This window comes from Halichoeres trimaculatus, unplaced genomic scaffold, assembly GCF_033239565.1.
Source record: "Halichoeres trimaculatus isolate MK-OKI-2021-1 unplaced genomic scaffold, fHalTri1.1 fHalTri1_scaffold_13, whole genome shotgun sequence".
NCBI lineage: Eukaryota > Metazoa > Chordata > Actinopteri > Labriformes > Labridae > Halichoeres > Halichoeres trimaculatus.
In genome coordinates, this window is record NW_027437191.1 from 23,146,228 (window position 1) to 23,166,030 (window position 19,803).

Sequence of the window (19,803 nt, forward strand, 5' to 3'; positions counted from 1 at the left end):
GCAGGAGTTAAGGGTGGGGTATTTGAATACTACAGTCCCAACAAAAAATTTGAATACTTGCGATAGGGTACACTTTGGAGGTACATGGAAGAGCAAACAGTTCATTCACATTAAACAGAGTCTTCTCTGTGATATTTACACTACGAGTTTTAAACAACTCGGGGCTATTTGTACTCCAGTTGTGAGCGATAAAAGCATATTTACTGCTTAAATACGGAGAGGTGCATTTGAATGATCCAGTGGGAACGAAACATGACTCTTTAACACATGACTGGTAAAAAACAGAGCACACTTTATTTACAAGGCAGTATATAAAAGTAAAAAAGGTGAAAACTTGGCATGTATAAATGCTTTTATAAAATCATTCTGCTCAAAAGCTATCGTAAAAAAACAGGCTTTATAAAAAGATTGTCTGCTAAGTGTTTGACACGGGCTACTGCAGTCTTAGTCAGAAAGCACAATTCTGATTGAGTATAAAATAGTACAAAACTATTCGTAGAAATGTGTAAAAAACATACAAAAGTTCAAATTGGGCTTTTGTTTGTAGCAAAATGTATAAAATATCAGTGTTTAGTATTCTCGCTTCCTACAGAGGATAGAAAATCAAGTGCAGCTTGGTGTTAACTCTTACTGGGTGAAGCTCGAATGCAAACGTGCACGTCATACTCTGAAATGAGCATGAATGTGTTTGTTCATTAAATGTTTGCAGAGGAAATGAAACGTTATGAAATAAAGGTGCCAATGTGGTAATGGATTAATACTAATAAAGGCCCCTTTATGGTTTGTTTTATAAAAGCTGCTGTGAAGTGTTTACAGGAGGCGGCACAGACCAAACACTTGAAATTCTCAGTAGACCCAGAGTAGGTTTGAAACAAATACAAAATAATGGAAACATGTCATGACTGAAATACAGAGGTCAGTTTTGAGTTATGCCTTTGGATTCATGATAATGCTTAAAGGGCTTAAATACTTAACTTACAACACTGCTCCACTGGCCAATTGTAAAAAATAAAACAGAAACAACATAATTAAAACAAAAGAAATAAATTAATCAACTTGTTCATTATATTAATATCAAAATTCAGAATTAATAATACAGCCCATGAAATTATATAACCACCATTTCCCATTTATAATACAAACATGAATAATAATAATACAGAAAAAGTGATAGGCGCACGTTTCTACAAACCAGAAGCAAATTCTATATAAAAGTTTTTAAAAAAAGAGAAAAAAAAGTCTTTGGTTGGTTGAAATCCAACAAGTGTGAGTGTATAAACACAAAGTGGCGTGAAGCCTCTCCCAACTGTTGTACCACAACAAATAAGCATCCCGCTGCTCTGCGTCCAGCACAGGACCATCAACGTTTTCAGGATGTGCGTCCCCGCCTACATGACCAGCGTCCTCGTCGAGTAAGTGTTGATGTACTTGTGGCTCTGCTCGGTGCCCAGGATGTGCTCCTCGGTTTTCCCGCAGGTGGCATGCTCCCAGGAGCTGAGCTGCTGAGGACGAGAGGAGGAGAAAAGGAGAGGAGGAGTGAGGTTTGGTGCCAACGGTGGAATCCTGATGATGAAATATTTGTGTGGATTTGAAGAGATGCTCACCTGTAGTGGGCTTCCAAGGCCTCTGTGGGAGGAGTGGTAGGCTTTGTGTCCATCTTCACTCAGTATTGAGCTGGTGAGGAGGTCCTGAAGAGAACAGGAGGGAGTTAAATGATGATGAAGCCCTGAACAGAAATTTAACTTAATCACTTCGAGGAGGTTTGTCTTACCGGTACTTCCTGTGCAGGCCCGCTGGGGGAGAAAAGCTGGGTATGGAGGTCTTGTCCTTCCCACTGCATGCACGGGCTCCTCTCACATGGAGACTCCACCTAAACACAAGTAAAAACCATCAAGACTCCGAACTTTTCAGCATGCTTCTTCCAGTAAACCATGAGTGTGTCTCACAACTCAAAAAAAGCACCCTCATTTTCAACCCAAACTCAAAACTGAAAACACTTTTCACCTCTCCTCTGCTGCTTCAACATAAAAACTAAAACCTCTTGTGTCAGTCACACATCTGAGTCTGTGTTTGTCGCATACGTGCTTATGGCTGAGTGGAAAGTACCTCTTGTTTGATCTTCTTCAGAGGAGGCTGCTCAATAGCACACTCCATTGGCTCCTGCTTGATGGACTCTACCATCTGCTGCTGCAGAGGGGTGTTCTGGAGAGGATGCAAAAAGATCCAGTGAGACACAAATACACCATAAACAGCACAACACAGGTGGGGATGAGGGATAGAAGACTCACCAGGAGTTTTAAAGGCCCGTATTTGGCTTCCTGCAGCGTCAAAGCTGACCTGAAAGGTGTAGGTGTGCAAGGAGACGACTCCAGGATGGAGCGGCGGATGTTTGGAGTTCTGAACCTAAAGAAAGAGGCAGAGAGAAATGGTTGTAAACCTCTGTCTTTAAAGTTTTCCCAAACAGAATTAAAAGACATAAGAAAGAGTGAGAGGCTCACATTTCATTCTCCTTCTGGGACCTGAGGCTGTGGTCGATGAGAGGCTTGGTGTCCACAGGCGAGCTCATGGGGACGCTGTCGTTGTCAGAGTGTTCAGAGCTCATGGACTGGTGGAGAAACTGTGAAAAAACAGAAAACAGATGATTACAGGATTCTGTCTTAATGGCACAAAAAGAAACCACCTTTGGAAGAAACATGCATCTGTCGGGGCTGGGTATTTGGGTTGCACCTGTGAGAAATTTGCAGAATCTTCTCTGCCGATGTCAAACAGCTTAACCTTCCACTGAATATTGTTTCCTGCGTATGATTAGAAATCTAATCCGGCTCCTGGTTGTCAGCATTTGGGGGTACCAGGAGCTCAAAACGAGAGTTAATAAGCAGAGCGGGGTATGTTTGGCAGTGGCCGAGAAGATTCTGCAAATGTTTGGACCCACATACTCGGCTCTGCTGCTCATCACACAAGTGCACGTTCCTTACAAATGTGGTACCATTTAAAAGGGGGCTTTACAAAGGATTGAGATTTATTACCAAGCACACAGGATAGATGGATGAACTACGAGAAAAGAGGCGAAGACGAGATGATCGAAACGCTAACTAAATGATCGGTTTGAGATAGGATCAAGCTGCTGGATGGTGATTGGATGGATGCTGATCACACACTTCTACTTGAGCTACCTGTGAGGGTGAAAAGGGGAGGCTTCTGCCAGCTTGATTGGGCGAGACCCTGCCTGTTCTATCCTCTACTGAGGAGACGCTCTAGGAGAAGGGCGGGAAATCATGCGTCAAAACTGGCGTCTAGGTCAAATCTTTGCTGAGCTACCTCATCGTCTACTTTGTGATCAAATTTGCAGATGCTTACTGAATCAATGACGGACTCCATGAACTCTGGCATAGGATTTGAGAACGTTGGACTGCTGCTGTTGTTGTTGTTACTGTTGCGGTTGTTAATGCTGCGGGCCCGTGTTGCAGACGCGCTCTCCTCAGGTAGGCAGCTCTGATCGAGAGGGAGGGCAGGAGCAGCCGCCTGGTGGTGAGGTAATAACATTCCCATCCCCTCTGAGGTGTCAGTCACAGAGCTGACCCAGCTTGGGTATGACAAGTTCATCTGCGGAGGAGGCAGAAGTAGAAAACATGAAGCACACAGTGAAGAAAAAAAATTGTCAAACATGCAAAAGAGACAAAATGCAAGCCTGACAATAAGGGAAGAGGTGTGAAAAATGAACAAAAGAGCAAAAAGAGAAGAAGAGAAGGAACTTTAATGTAAAGAGTGGGAAAATGTTGCACAAGTTGTCATGGACGTGCATGAAAATGCTTCTGTTTCATCATTTCTTTTGCAGAAACAGACCCCCCAGATGTTTCCTCCTTCTTCATGCACGCACACACACATCCAACCACTGTCCTTAAGCCAGGGTCAAAAGCACATACTGTCACACTGAAACCAACACACACACATTAAGAACTCACTGGTAGTGAAGGCTGGCCTCGGAGTTCGTCCTCTGTTGACATGAGCAGCAGTTCGATCTCTTTCACCCTCTGCTCCTTCTCAGGGTCCTCCTCACTATAGTGTCTCTGGAAAACAACGTATGGTGGTGAGTTTTAGCAACAAATCAAACTTTAAATCCTCTGGAAAGGGATGAATCCTTGTTATTGTTACCTGTATAGCAGCAGTTCCAGGCTGAGGAACATTCATGAGGTTCAAATGCAGAGCGAGAGGGAACGGTACCTGTTGAGCCAATCAAAAAGCACCAAAATCAGATAAACGCACGACTTAGAACAACACATTTTAAAATTTTAAATTTTCCCAAAGGACTCTTACTCTGTGTGTTTCTGTGATGTATGTGTAGTTTAGCGGCGATGATGGAGGCAGCTGTGCGTGACTTGGCGAGTGATGAGAGAAGCCCATGATGTGGCCACTGCCCTTGACGTAGCCGTGTCCGATGGAGAGTGCGGAGCCACTGTTCTTGCTGGCGCTCTGCAGGTAGCCCTCCTGTTCCACTTTCCGCCTCATGGTGGAGTTCCAGTGGTTCTTGATAGCGTTGTCAGTCCTGGGGGTTGTGGATAAGACGTGTTAGCTTGCGGGTTTTTTGATAACAAACACAGACAAGAGCATGCAAAGACATCCTGGTACTCAAGTGGTGTTTGATAGTATTATCAAGGCAGACACAGAGGGTTATCACAGGCACACAGGCACGAATATGATAAGACTATCAGTGTGGAGTAATCATAATCATTTTGAAACTGGCGTATCTTTGTGCTTTTCCTTTTGTCTTCTAAATTTGCTTCCTCACACCCTCATTTTTCTGTTTCTGCACTTTCTTTCATTAAAGTCAGAATCCTCTTTCCTTCCCCAGCCGCAGCATTGCACAGCAGACCAACACCGCTTTCTGTGATTCATCCAGCTTCCCTTTTTCTTTACTTCTCCATCTCACCTGCCAGGTAGCAGCTTAGCGATCTCAGCCCAGCGGTTCCCCAGCTTCTCGTGCGCCTGGTAGATGATCCTGTCCTCCTCCTCGGTCCAGGATGTCTTCTTCACCTCCGGGTTGAGGTGGTTGTGCCAGCGCTCACGGCACTGCTTCCCAATGCGGCCCTTCAGGTGCTTGGCGATCACCGACCAGCGCTTGGCTCCGTATTTCTGGACCAGCTCGATCACCTGGGGAGGGAGAGGAGGGGGGTTGATTGAGAAAAAAAGAGGAAAGATGAGAGAGAGTAGGAGGAAGTAAAAAGTTAGTGGAAGGGCGTGGGGAAAGAGGAAGGAAGGAGCAATAATAGGGAGGAAAGGGAGAAGTGAAGGGGTGTTAGAGAACAAGAGAAAGAAAGAAGGGGGGAGAAATGAAAAGAAAAACTTATTAAATACACAAATTAGGACTGCAGTGTCATTACTCCTCCTCCTCCTCCTCTCTTTCTTTATCTCTCAGCCTGTGGAGGTGATCAAGAGCACCTGGTGGTGAGCAGAGAGGGAGTTTCCACAGGAACGTTAGCCACTCTGCTAATCATTACAGTGGCATCTGGGTGGAAATATAACTCCTGTGGACTCGCTCAATAAATGCTTTACAGGTTTGAAGAGACTGAAGTGTTTGCTTCTTGTTGAGTAACGGCTCAAAAAAAAAGGAGTTTTTGGGAAACTGAGAATGTGCAAGAGCAGAGGAGGAGTTGCTACAGAATGGTTGCTTTAATAGAAGTAGTTTCACCTTACAAGTGTGTGGATTACAGCTTGTTTAGTCATTGCTTAGATGTGATACACTTTTTAATGACCTAAGAGTCTTACCCTCTGGTCCTCCTCTTTGGTCCATGGCCCTTTGATGAGCTCTGGGTTGAGAACCTTCTGCCACCTGTGCTGGCACTGCACATCTGTACGGTTCTGGAAAAAAAGAAAGAAGTTTGAGTCAGAAAACAAGATGCTTTTGCCAAATCAGACTCTCATATTTCTGCACACGTATCAGACACTTACAGATAGTAAGCTTGCAATGAGTTTCCAGTCCTCTGATCCATTCAGCTCCACCAGTTTCTTGAGCTTCTCGTCCTAAACAAAACAAGACAAAGCAATCAGTCAGACGTGCAAAACATGCCGCTGCAATGCTCGCTGCCTCTGCTTATAATCAACATTCAAGTTTGCAATTGTGGTTAGATCAGACAATAAAAAAGAGGTTCCCAGCTCCCTTTCAGGTGATCTTTCCTGAGGCAGTTTCCTCTAAACATGTGAGAAATCTTTTATTCTTTGGGTTCAGGAAAAGAAAAAGTTGTGTATGTTTTTGTACCTCTTCTCGAGTCCAGCGTGTTTTGCCGAGGTGGCGTTTCCCCGCCTTGGCCATTGATCCATCATAATCATGTTCATACATCTCGGTCTCCTCCTCATCCTCCTCGCTGCTGTAAACACTGCGGGCACAGGGAGACAAAAAAAGTTAAAAACAAGAGGAGACTGTGTGAGAAGGGCTAGTTCAAGATGAAATAATAGGACATTAAGATCCTCCAAACTACTCCCTAATCTGCTCTGCACACGGGGCACAAAGAACTCAGCCCAATCTTTAACTCATCAGGTGTCAACACAGACAGAACCAGTCATTCCTGAAGGTTTGGGTGCAGGCTGCAAGCCAAGACACCCACAAGGGGAGAGAAAGAGAGCAAGAGAGGGAAAGAGGGAGGGAGGGAGGGAGGACGGATGGATGAACAGGTTCCAATGTTTTTGGTTTCCACAGATACTGGGATTGGCATATGCGATCATAATTTCGTGACCCCGGCGTGTTCAGACCTGCAGCTGCATTGTGCAGAACAGACACACAGACATGCACACACACACTCTCTGACTCTGAGCCAATCAGATGAGGAGAAGTGGAAGCTAGGCAGGGTACTTTAGTGCCATAAAGAGCAACAGGTGAACAGGAACCCCACAGAGAGGTGTGTGTGTAGAGAAGGATATTTAAAGTGGATTCTCTTCCCTTTTTGTCCTTAATTGTTTATGAAACACTGACGACGAAACGCCAAATATGAAGAACAGCAGCTTCTTTAAGTTTGGATATACAAAGAGTTAGAGTATAAGTTTAGAAATTAGATGAATTGCTTATTTATGAGTCGTTTTAACGGTGTCATAAAAAAAAAACTCTAACAGCATGTCAATAAAAATGCAAAAGGAGTGCGTGTACAAACCAAACACAATCAATACAGCACAATGAACTCATGATGAGAGTGATGACTAACCAGAAAACTTTACCATGACGCATTCATCATCAAAACTGCTCTCAAATATGAAATCCGTCTCTTTTTTTGCTCAGCACTTTCTGATTCACCTGCTCAAAACTGTGACAGTACCCCCCTAAAAAGACAAACTCCGACCAAAACTGGATCACAGATTTACAATAGAGAACGGAAGGGAATCGACAACTCAATGTGCACTGTGTTACAAAAGTGCAGGGGTTAAAATGAGGTAAATAAAGGTTAAAAGCAGCAGCCATGCACTCGTGACAAGTGCGCGTTACAGGACGCAGAGAGCGCAGTTTCCAAAATAAGGCCGAGCGCTCCTCGCTGTCAGAGATGCTGTAAGGAGCACGGTAAAGGCGCGTATAAGTAACCTTTGCGCCCGCTCTACGGGTAATAATTTATCCAGCCTGCAAGTGAAAACGAAATCATCCCTCCATGCGGTGGACAATGTGGTGATCCTCCTGGACAGCCATGCTTCATTAACTTTTCCCAAACTTCATGAAGTAAATTAGAGTTTGTTACAAAAGGATTCACGTCTCCCTGCGAGCTCAGACTGACATCAGGAGACGCTGTGCCGCAATATGTTTGGATTTAGGGCGCACGGGAGACTTTTATTTCAACTATTGTCCACGTTCTGTGCAGCACACAGCGTGGCACGCGCCCATCCACCTGCCGAATTTACTATTACAACCCCTGTGTGTGTGAGAGAGTGTGTGTAAGAGACCCCCTTTCCCTCTCTCCACTGACAGCAGCGCGAGGAGCGCACATGCCAGATGACCACCACCTGTCAGGGCGCGCGAGTGAAGCACTTATTCCACTCAGCGTTAACGGCCAAAGAAACAAAACAGCTCACAAACACCACAAAAATGTACGGTTATAAACTCTTTCTGTGTCACTGAGCTGCACATTCAGCGTTTTCACTCTGTATCCAACACAAATGATCCCATGCGTAAAAAAGAGGACGCGAGAGAGGCTGAAACGCGCACACAGGAAAGAAAAAAAGAACGGAGAAGAAAATGCATAAGAAGAAGTAGTAGTTCAGGTCAAACTTACCTATTTCTCGGCCGCCGAGCCATGTTAATGTATGTAGAGTGGCTCGCAGGTTACGCTGAGCACGTACTTTCACTATCTGCGCTGAGTTTCTTCTCCCGGCGTGGAGGCAGGTTGACATTAATTTAAACTGCAGCAGGGCTTACTACGGCTCCTCCCCCTTTTCATGCCCCTGCGAAATTGGCGCTCCGAGGCGCGCGCGTCCACACTGCGCATGGTCAGATATCTTCATGTGCTGTCCGGTCTTCTTCTTCTTCTTCTTCTTCTTCTTCTTCTTCTTCTTCTTCTTCTTCTTCTTCTTCTTCTTCTTCTTCTCTTTTTGGGGGGGTTAGAAGACGTACAACAGTGTGAAGAGATATAGAAAAAATATTTCTACAAGACTTTTGCAGTCTGTTTTGAATAACAAGAGCGTTTAATATCGTAAAAAACAAAACAAAACAAAACACATTTTTATCTGCTTACGACACTTAAAGAGAAAGGAAAAACACACTTAAATTTATGTGAGGACAATTGCTTTAGTAATGTCAAAGTGTTCTCAATAAAAAGGATAATCCTGTTGCTTCAAGCAGCATAGACCAATATGGGTCTCGTGTGTCTTCAAACTGTACGAGGCGTCAATGAACGCACCACAGGATTACACAGAAGAGTTGTCAAAGGCGCGTTTTGCCTGTTCGTCCGCGCGACAGGCTTTTTGTCAACAATGTGCACGAGTTACTTCTCCTCTGGTGGAAAGGAGAAGGAAACATGTGTGACTGGAAGGGGTAAACAACTGCGGAATGAGTGTGTGTGTGTGTGTGTGTGTGTGTGTGTGTGTGTGTGTGTGTGTGTGTGTGTGTGTGTGTGTGTGTGTGTGTGTGTGTGTGTGTGTGGCGCGCGAGTAAAGTGAAGTTAAAAAGCTACCTGCGTGCAGACTCCTGCTGTGGGTTCTGTCACTCACTAATAGCAGCTTGCAGATGTTTCTTAGTGATAAAAACACGCGAGACCTTTGTCTTATCATGAGCTTTTGTGCTCGCCCAGGCAAAGAAAGTTGCCTGAGTGAGTTGACACTTTAACTCTGTGGGAATTTTACTGCACACATCCAGTGAGAGAAACCACAGTGTTTACAACCTGTTGACTTCATGTTTTTACAGCAAGAAAGAGGTGCAAGATAAAAAATAAGAACACGACACGGTATTGGATGAGGAAAAAAAATCTTTAAAGTTGTGAAAAAAAATTGAAAAAAGAATTTTAAATCTCGTAAAAAGGTGGGCGTTAATAAGTATTCCCTGAACGTTTAAACAAGTAAGGAACGATTATTTTTTAATAACAAAACATGTTCTGAAGCATAACAATATGTTGATCAACAAGAGACAATGAAATGTAATTTCAAATGTGTAGTACTAGTGATGAACTGTTGTTAAGTATGTGTTGTCCTAAACACTAGTTCGCTTGTTTCCTTAGCTGCATTATTTTTTTGAACATCTTTCACAGATGAAAATTAGTGCTATTGCTAACTTTGGCTTGATACTTTTTTGTTTTGAAAATAAACTAATAAAATATAATTAAGAGGGTAAAAAGTGAAATACATTCAGTGTAAGTAAAACCCTCCCCCTCAAACTGTAGTCTTGATTTTAGCAAATAAGTTTCCATGGACAAGACAAAAACCACTAATTTAGGTACAAAATGACTCAGTGTTAGAGAAATGTTAATAAGATGGTACTTTTGTGTGTCAAAGAAAGTGTGTTTATGTCAAAATATATTGTTTATGTGATGTTATTACGCATAGTACGCCTTAAACAGGAGCTTGCTCATGTCTTTGCATTTATTCAAAATAATCCACATTTGAATTAGAAACGAGTTGAGCCTGTTTTCCAGTCACCCTCTTTAAAAGTCTTCAAGCTCCTCTCTCTTTACATAACTTGTACTTTATTCCTTATTAGAAGAACCAGCTGTCATGTTTTGTGGCTATTTTGTTTTGGTTGAGTCCCCCCTGCCCTGTGCCTGCACTGTCCTCACTCGGCCATTCACATGCAGGAGCAGGACGAGGAGGGGGAGAGCTGCTTTATTTGTATAAATGTGTCTTCTCATTGTATTAGTTCCTCCATACGCGACCGTATTATCCTGGTCACTTGTAATTAACATCTCCCCAGACTGACCTATTGTCCCAGGCTGGTCTCCATAATAGTGGCCTGATAAAGGATTACAAACATGTCCATGGACTGAAAATTTCTCCTCCTGGTTCAACACTGTGCTCAGTGAAGTGAAGCACTCAGACAGAGAGGGATATTAAGATTTACAGGACTTGACATGTGTTAAATGAAGCACAAAACACAACATATTTTTGAGATTTGTCATGTGTGGATTTACAACTCTTAAAAATCTGCTTCACAGGCTACATGTTCAGCCCACCAAGATATCTCTTTGGAGGTTTTAACTGCCTCTAAATCCCGCTACAGGCCTCTGTCTAATATCATATGTCACATAATGTAGTTGCCTGGTTGCAGGCCTTGCATCCTGACTCACCTGTACACACACTTTGGGCATTGTTCTACTCCTTTGTGCCTTGAGGAGGGTTAATCTATTCAAATCTAATTTTGATAATTCAGCAAACTATCGTGCAAGATTGTTACAGAAGATTAGAGAAAAGTAGGTCAGTTAAAGAGACACAGAAGAGCAAACAAGCATATAAAAACAACTCACTTAGCACAAAGGTAGCAACTACATGAATGCAGTGCCATCTCCTCTTTTCGTGTGTGTGTTTGCACATGTAAGTTAAGCATGTCTTCAAGCATGTCTCTATATTTTACACAAGCCCTGAATGTGTCTTTTCCCTCGAGGATAATATTAAAAACTACATTTTGTTATCTGAAACCAAATTGAAGGAAGAGGAGCCGGGGTATGCAAATCCTCCCTGTGAGTACTGTGAGCAGGAAGCCTGGCTCCCATTGACTCTCAGCCGAGCACATTTGCATGGGCGCGATTGGACAGGTTAAGGGAAGGTATTGTGATGGCCGCCCCCTTTGCAAAGCATTGTGTGCACAGGTTGGCTCATTTGAATGATTTTTAATGATGGCCCCCGGGCCTGAGATATCAACCCACCAGGCTTTCAAATCCAGGGTTAGACGTGTATTGTTGAGTGTCTGAGCGTGTGTGTGAGAGAATGTATGTCTGCGTGTATGTAAAGGCCTGTGATGGGGAAGGGTTGATCCAAAGGCAAATAGCGGAGGTGATCCTGTATAATTATGTGGTTATATAAACCCACATGTTGAGTAATTGCTAATATTTGTTAATGTATATCAACACAAAGTTCTCTACATTTTAGTACAGTTTAATCAGCAAGCTTAACATTTAACAATACTGACCTGCTGCCTCTGTATTTGCATAAACATAACTTTTAACCTGTTATTAGTTTACCTGTTTGGACCACCTGCCAAGGCTCCCAAAGGTGGAGGTTTTGCATTTTCCCTGGGGGTGAGTTCCTCTGAAAGACTCTTGCGCCCTTGGCAAATTATGTAAAGCATGACCTCATACCCTCTGCCAGGTTTTGGACAGGACCTCACCCCCACCCACTTTGTTTTTTCTTCTTCAATTACACCAGGATTCATCTGTACACCTCTACATCCACGTTTCCCTTGATTCTGCAGGGACAGTATTCAAAAATACACTTTTTTTCATGTTTATCCCAAACATAAGGGATGTAAACCATGACATTTGTGGAGCCATTGTGCTATCCTTGTCACATAAACAACCCATCCACTGATCCGCTCATTCCTCCAACAATCTGTTCCTCCATCTGTCCTGTTCATCACCTCAGCCCCAAATTTTGCTCTGCCTGCCTGCCTGCCTGCCTTCCTGCCGCAGATTCATTGATAGAGGCTTCTCAGAAACTCTGCGGCCATGTCAGCAGCACAGATTTGACCAGAGAGCGCTGAAGAAATATTCAAAGGAAACAAAAGACTCAGATCCTGTGTAGAGGTGTGAAAAGTCACACCTCAGCCTTGTTGCACACAAAAACACACTGAGGTTTCTTTTTTTGTCCGCAAAGTAGATTTGTACATTTATTTAGTTTTAAAACCAGAGTAAAATGATGTTTTTATGCATTTTATGCAATTGACTGTTTCATGCAATGATTTGAACTTAAGCAATGTGTTCCATTACCATTACAACCCAGGTGCTGCTTTCTGGGTTTGGTGTTAAAATGTCCCAGAAACATTTAAGTGATGCAAAAAGCAGAGATCTTTCTCTGTCTCTCTGTGTCACCTGTGTAACCCTGTAAATAGATCTGGTTTATGTCTGTTTACTTGTGTTCCATGTGAGCCTGTGTGGTTGTTCATTTTGACATGATGTGCAACTTAAACTTCAAAACACAGGAAGTGGAATTCAGAGGGGGAAACCTCCACCCACTAGCGACACACACACAAACACAAACACGCACACACTCCTATCAAGTGGTAAAACTATATGTGCAATAAATAATAAAGTTCTCAAGTGTTCAGTGATGTGAATGATCCGCTTCTTCTTAACCTCAAACAATCTAAGCTGCTTTTGTCAAACTGTCACCTGTAATGTGAGTCACTTATTGAGAAAAAGGTCTTTAAAATTACCTAAGCTGGCTTCTTTCTTCATCTGTGCTATTTTTAGACAAGGGGAGACACGCTAAGCTTCATATTTCATCTCTTCATGCAGATGTGCAAGTGTAAACTTCACCTGCATCACCAGTATCGGATTATTCTCTGACATTTTCATCATCGTCTTCTGTTTCAGCTGCACGGAGGCTCCTGCAGATGAGACTTGGACAGCATCATGGTTCAAAAACAACAGTAACAGTTGTCACCTGAACACATGGTATGTGCTCACAAATGCAAACTTACTCAAAGCTATAAACATGGTATAAATATATTTCCTCTTTGTGGTAGGCCTGTTATAGGTTTTCTTTGGGTACAAAGACAGCAGGAAAAAATGATGTCACTGTTTGGGTGCATTTGTTTGTTCAAGGTGTCGAGTGTGGGCTCATATGGGTTGGTCTCTTACCAAAGGGCATAACCTTTCACTGTGGTTTAGACACTCAGTCTGCACCAGAGCTGCTATTAAAAGTTCAATAAGTGTTTTGCACAGGATGCCTTCCTCCAGTTGTGTTAATGCTTATCTGTCATCTTCTTTTGCTGAAACACTTCTTAAGAATCTTTTGAAAAAGTTTTCACTGGTGTTGTGTGCACTTTTTTTCCTCATTTATCCAATCCAATCCAACTTTATTTGTAAAGCACTTTAAAAACAGACAATGTTGTGAAAAAATAGATAAAAATAATAATATACATATCAGCTAACGTGAGGCCCAACATAAGGCTTGGACCTATAGAGATTAACAGTGACATGGATCTAAGGGGTGTCCTTTCTCAAAACAGAGCAGCTGCAAATGTGAGGACATCCTGCTCACTCAGGAAAAAGCAAAATCTAGGTTCATTTTGACATTTTTAAAGAACAAGTTTATGTTTATAATTGTGCAGACTGACAGGAAAGGCAAGCCCAAGGCTCCCTAGACAGGGGACTAACTCATTCATCCATTTTCAAAATAATTTATTATGAGTTCCAATTTGAGTCATCTGATAAAGGTTAACACACACTATTAAAACCATATTTACCTTCAGCTCCTTGTATAAAAAAAGCTAAGAGAACTCCTTGTGGAAGGCAGGGCAAAGGAGATGCTATTGGACTTGAGGAAGAAGAGACCTAATTGGCCATTCTTCATCTGGGAGCTTGAGGTCTAAAGGGTAAGCATCTTGAAGAGATGACTGGTTTCACTTAGAAGTATCATCAAGGAGGAAAATCAACATTTGCGATTGCACTATCTGAAGTCCTCAGCAACTTCTACAGCTGCGTTGTTGAGGACATGTTGGCTAGCTGCATCATTGTGTGGTATAGCTACACTACTGCTATCTTTCACCACAAGGTCCATGAGGGCTGTCTCCATCCTTACAGACTCTGCCCACCCACTGGCAGGTAAACACATGTGAAATGCAGGACCTCTAGATTCATAAACAACTTATATCCCACTGCCACTCTTAAACAGATGACGGGTGTATTATAACTTTTTTGCACTACCTGCATATTTCTGTTGTATATATTTTGTTTTTGTTTTTTTTTCTACCTGCATTGTACGTCCCAATTTTCTTATTGTAATATTGCATCATTCTGCCACCACTGCACAGTTTATTTTTCATAATCAATTTTTCTTCCCCTATCCATTTTTTTTAGACAAAGAAAACATTGTCACATTGTCCAGGGGCACACTTACTGTTTCCATGACAATAAACACTTACCTCTTCAGTCTTGAATGATTGTTCTTGCAGGTTGGGAGCTGCGCTGCAGAACCGGAAATTGCGTCAGAAAAGTAAAAGTTTTATTCTATTTTATTTTTTAATTATTAGATTTTTGTAAACACAACGAAAGACAGAAAGTGATAAAATAGAAGCAGTTTGCTAATTCAAGTTCCCTTTCAATTTTGTGTTTTCTGGCTGATTCTGACGTACAGCTGGAGTTTCACTCACAGCGGTAGCAGCAATGGCAGCAAGGCACTGAGACACATGCCAACACAGTCTACGAGCTGAAAAACACAAACCTTGGGGCCGGGAGAACACCAATAAGCAGAAATGTCTCGGCACAGAAATGTTCGAGGTTACAACTACGATGAAGGTATCTCACCGTAGCTTACATACTGATGTTGCCGGCTGTAAACGTGACAACAGGGCCCGCTAAATGTGTTAGCCGCTGGGCTAGTAGCCTCTGTTATTGATATTAGCTGAGGCTGCTAATGTTAGCATGTAGAGATAAGCTTGGTGTCGTGTCACTCAGAACTATAAACAGGATCAGACTTCATTCCGCAGAGGTATTTTCTTTTAACACAAGCTTGGATGGGTGTTGTTTTTATTGCGGCAACGTTTTAACCGTTAGCGAGCAGATGTTTATGTTTTTAAACGCAACACTAGCCACTGAACTAGCCTGCTAAGACCACTATTCCACCTGAAATACTCACCCATACTTACTTTGAAGTTATAGTTAAGTGAAATACATTTCATTTACTGACTTCTGTAGCTTCTTAATGCATTAAAAGTTCTGCGACATTAACTGACTCATATTTGCAGCACAGTTGTGCTCATGAGTTCATTGTCAGTAGCTGTCAAAAGAACCACTATTTTCCCACTCCTTTAACAGAGTTTGAACATCTCACTATATTCTTTTCCTGATTTATTAAGTTCAGCTACAATTTCTCCCAGGGCCTTGGACAGTCCTTTTGCTTTTCCCATGGCTCAGAATCCAGAAAAACTGCAGCTCTGGATAAAACATGCAGAGCACAGAAACATACTGACTGTTCACACGGATACTATTATAATCAAACCTCTTGCAGGATACTGACCTCTAACAGCCTTTTAAATCTGTGTGTGATAGCCTGTGTATGGGTGTGTACACTTATGAGTACAACTGTATGTTGTACTTTCAGTGAAGTTGCTGACATGGCAAAGTGATACTTGTAACAACAGCGTGTTTCGCTTTGCAACAACAGCTTTTGTTGTGTTTGTGTTTGTGGAAGTAGAGAAAGGGAAGTGGATATATACTGACTTGTATGTGTTTCTAGACTTTGACGATGACGACGTGTATGGCCAGTCTGTGGAGGATGACTACTGCTGCATATCACCAGCAACAGGTTGGTATCAGTGACCCTAACTCTAAAGATGCATCTTTAAGTTGAACTCCCCGTTAAAGAAATCAGAGGTGAATTTCAGGATATGGTTTATTACACTTCTGCAAGCTTATAAGCAACTAATCAAATGGGTTTTTGGTTTTCGCAGCAAATCAGTTCATCTACTCTCGTCAAGAGAGGCACGCCCCAAAAGAAGAGACTTTAGAAGAGGAGGAATATGAAGATGAGGATGTACCGATGTCCCCTACAGTCACCCACAACCTTGACCCTCTGGATCAAGGTAATATAATGAATATCTGTGCATGCAACAGTTTGCCTATAAGAATCGATCTCCTCATCCCTGCAGTTGACTTACAGCAATCAATGTGTGAAATGTGTTTTTTTAATATTCTCCCCATCACACTAGATATTTAAATTTGAGCTTCTTTTTGTTCTTCATGCACTTGGATGTCAGTTCCTCATCAAAATGTCCCAAATACTCCTGTTTCTTTCCCCATGTCTATTTTTTATTTCTGGTTTTTAGACATTTTACTGTTGTCAGTTTATGTTCAGGATAAAAATGAAACACAAAGAGACAAGGTGTTGTCCCTGCTTATACTAAAAGGTATGACAAAGAATAAGGGGCACATTAAAAGAAATAAAAGTTAATTTACAAGTTTAATGTCATAAATAAATGAGAAAAAAATGTAAATTTACAAAAATAAATTGGTAAATTTCCTAGAATTAAGTCAAAAATTACAGAGAATAAAATAAAAAAAAATGAGAATGAATCCAAAAATGAACGAGAAGAAAGTCAGAAATAATGTAACTCATTTATAAGAATTACATAATTTACTATGACTCAGACTAAGAGAATTTTTCTAGTTAATTTATGGCTTTCTACCTGTAAATCTATGACTTTATTCTTGTAAAACAGTGTCATTATTCGTGTTAATTTTTGATTTATTCTTGTAAATTTACAAATTTATTCTCAATTTTATGAATTTTTTTTCTCATACATCATACAAGATTGTTCTCACAAAGTTTTTTTTAATGTGGTCCTTATCCTTTGTCATATGAATGTGTTGAAATATGTATATAAAAGAGACTACTTTATGTGTTTTTTTTGTAGCCAAACTGTTCTCTTGTCTGGACCACATGCGGACTGTGCTGGGGGATGCTGTACCGGACTCAGTCCTGACCCAGGCAGCCATAAAATGTGGATTTGACCCTCAAAGGGCTCTGGATGCAGTCCTGTCCGAAGATACGAAGACGGCTCCAGTGAACAAAAGTGCCAGTGAAGATGTGTCACCTGTCACAAGAGTGAGCCAAGAGAAAGCACCGCTTCCTCAAAGAGTCAAACCAGAGGCTGTCGCTGAGAAAGGTACACCTGGATCAATCTCTGATATCTATTTGGTTAGGAATTATTGTGGTCTGTTTTTCTGGTGTGGCTCAGTAGAGTGATTGTTTGTGAAGTTTTTCTCAAGTTGTATGTTGAACACGACTCTGGATTTGAATAGCATTACACTCTGGCGTCAAACAAGTAAGGTTCAAAATGTGTATTTAATCAATCTACTTTCCATAACTGGAATAACGCTCAGTTGGAGGGTTTTTTTAACAGAGCACAGCAATGACTTTTCTCAGTTGTTTAACAAAGTGCCTTTTTCTGTTCTTGTCCCTCTCACTACTGCACCATCGGTCCGTCTTTCTTTCATGATCCTCCTGCCTCTCCAATTCGACAACTGCAATTGGCTTTCGTAAGGTAAGGAGCCTTCTTGTCTGCTTCTCAAACACACATTACATCCAAGACTCATAAAACCCATTCTGGAGGGGGCACACACACTCTGCCAGGCCTGAGAGACAGTGGGCTAAACTTGCATGACCTCTTATGTCATAAAGGGGCTGACCCCGTGGTTGGAAACTCTGAACATAAAACCAGCCACAGTGTTAGTCCAGGTGTTAGTAGTGGTATAAGTCTGTCACAGCTCATGTCTGAGCATGTACAAAAGAGTAAGGTGTCAGGAGTTGACGCAGGACAAGGTTTCGGTGCTCTCACTCTGGGGCTTAATTCACCGAATCAGAACAGTCTCTTGTTGGGAACGTTGGCGTCTTTAAACATGCCTGCCACACCACAAGGCACAGCTCCTTCCCTCCTTTCAGTTTCACTCAGCAGTCTTACTTTAAGCAACCCCAAGATAACTACTGCAACCTCATCTTTGGCTGCACCTCCTGGATTTGGGAGTCTCAGCTCTGTTCTTCAGGGAAATCAACTTGCAGCAGGAGTTGGAGTCAAACCCTCAATAGCTGATCCTAAAGGAAGTCTATCGTTAGCTGATCTGATTCAGGAGCATTCAAACCGCAGCCCGACAACTGCTATTAACTCCTTCCCAGCTATCCATAGCGGAAGAACGTCTGTGGCAACACCAGCACAAACTCTCTCCCTGTCCGAGCTTGCGTCACAGCACCAAAACAGGAACACAATCAGTCAGACACAAAGCACTCAACAAGGAAACACCTTTACTACTCCAGCCAACATATCCTCTGCATGCTTAGGTGGGACTGTGTCATTGTCTCAGCTAGCCCTGCAGCATCAAACCAGCACTGAGCCTGCAGCACAGCCACCTGCTGCCTCTGAGCTGCTCTCTTTGTCACATTTAGCATCTGCACACAAAGGCAAAACCTCAACCACCTCAAATGGGTCACATTACTCTCTCACCTCGCTCCTCTCACCAGTAAAACCAGAGGAGGCTGGCGTGTTGGCAGGGAGTACTATGCAGAGTAGGACAGAGCATGAGCTCGACCACAGACCACACCACCAAAGCTCCAGGCTTCCTAAGCCGAAGCAGGCAATCGATTTGAGCACGCTCATGGCCCAGTCAGACGTAGCAGGCCCTCGCCTCTTCGACCAAGATCTCCCGTCACCGTCTTCTCTGACTCCAGTTGCTTCTGTCTTTGCTGAACCGTCAGTTTTTGCGATTACTTTATCCATTCAGAGCCGCAAGCAGCGAAGGAAGCTGAGGAATGTGTTGAGGGGAAAAATAAGGGGTCAGAGAACAGGAAGTGGTTACCAGTCCTTCCTCTGTAAATCACCAGACAAATCCAGAGAGCAGCAAACCCCACTTTTACCCATTGTACCATTCAGCTTCGATACACCTTCTCCTGATGATATTGTGCGAGCAAAGCAGCGGAAAGCTTTCACTCGATAGAGCAGGAAACAACTTTTATTTCGTGCATCCATGATGGTGCTAAATCTACTTTTTGAACGAGAACTCTTGGATCATCTTTGCAGCTTTTACTCCAATAAATGAACTCAAGTCACTGAGATGCAGCTCTCAGGGTCAAACGCCTGTGAGACTTTCTTTTTTACTGCTTTTGGGACCAACAATGTCTGATGCTGTGCTTAAAGACTGCTAACAACGGTATTACTACGCTATTTCGCATATGATGAACAATCTTATATCATTGCACCCTACAAAGGAACTCTATAAAGTCAAACTGAATCAAAAATGAACGAGTTAGTCAGCCTGGCAGCTTGAGATGTATTGCAGCTATGAAAGTTTGAACAAACTTTTAGTATTTTAAGAATTTTTAGACTTTTTTTTCTTACTTAAAATTTTTATTTTTCTACGCCTAGATTTTTAATCTTTTTTTTGTGAAGTATTTTGAAAAATGACTGAATAAGAATGCCTCCTTCTGTTTTTTGCATGGCCTCTTTTTGAATTTTTTTTTGAGCTGCATGAACCCTCAAAAGAGAAAAAGAGGTTGATTTTGTCTGCAGGTGTGCTGCAGCTATTGGAATATGGATCAGTTAACCATTGTGCTGGTTTTCACTGCTGCCTGGGTTTGAGATCATGGGGTAGACATGTTCTGGGTTGGGGGACACCTGGAGATTTTCCCATGAGGGAGTGT

At 42.3% G+C, this 19,803-nt stretch overlaps 2 protein-coding genes across 5 annotated transcripts in view; one reads left to right on the top strand and one right to left on the bottom strand.

The window, feature by feature from the left end:
- Positions 1–309: 309 nt before the first annotated feature.
- Positions 310–8,371, bottom strand: myb (v-myb avian myeloblastosis viral oncogene homolog). 2 transcript variants are annotated; one of them, XM_074685055.1, is made up of 16 exons: positions 8,244–8,371; positions 6,254–6,371; positions 5,947–6,018; positions 5,764–5,856; positions 4,928–5,148; positions 4,315–4,543; positions 4,153–4,221; positions 3,963–4,067; positions 3,358–3,603; positions 3,174–3,254; positions 2,499–2,617; positions 2,289–2,403; positions 2,107–2,202; positions 1,772–1,870; positions 1,605–1,688; positions 310–1,502 (listed from the first exon to the last, which is right to left on the bottom strand). In XM_074685055.1, exons 1-16 carry the CDS (start codon positions 8,264–8,266, stop codon positions 1,389–1,391), a joined length of 1,884 nt encoding a protein of 627 aa, XP_074541156.1. In that variant the 5' UTR covers positions 8,267–8,371; the 3' UTR covers positions 310–1,388. The 2 variants fall into 2 exon arrangements, with proteins under 2 accessions (XP_074541156.1, XP_074541157.1); XM_074685056.1 differs by lacking the exon at positions 3,174–3,254.
- Positions 8,372–14,644: 6,273 nt separating this feature from the next.
- Positions 14,645–19,803, top strand: part of hbs1l (HBS1-like translational GTPase) — a 29,813-nt gene continuing 24,654 nt past the window's right edge. The window contains exons 1-5 of one of the 3 annotated variants that reach the window (XM_074684765.1): positions 14,645–14,909; positions 15,850–15,918; positions 16,064–16,195; positions 17,027–17,278; positions 17,662–19,755. In XM_074684765.1, coding sequence (XP_074540866.1) covers positions 14,867–14,909; positions 15,850–15,918; positions 16,064–16,195; positions 17,027–17,278; positions 17,662–19,100 — 1,935 coding nt within the window. In that variant the 5' untranslated portion in view covers positions 14,645–14,866 and the 3' untranslated portion in view covers positions 19,101–19,755. Of the gene's footprint in view, positions 14,910–15,849; positions 15,919–16,063; positions 16,196–17,026; positions 17,279–17,661; positions 19,756–19,803 lie in introns of those variants that run through there. The other 2 variants (XM_074684764.1, XM_074684763.1) reach the window with 2 other exon arrangements.

Excerpts from the sequence above, each read along its gene's own strand:
- myb (XM_074685055.1), bottom strand. The coding sequence starts at position 8,266 with ATGGCTCGGCGGCCGAGAAATAG. Across the intron at positions 5,857-5,946 it reads TCATTGCAAGCTTACTATCT|AACCGTACAGATGTGCAGTG; the intron begins GTAAGTGTCTGA and ends CTTTTTTTCCAG. Across the intron at positions 2,404-2,498 it reads TCCCAGAAGGAGAATGAAAT|GTTCAGAACTCCAAACATCC; the intron begins GTGAGCCTCTCA and ends CTCTTTCTTTAG.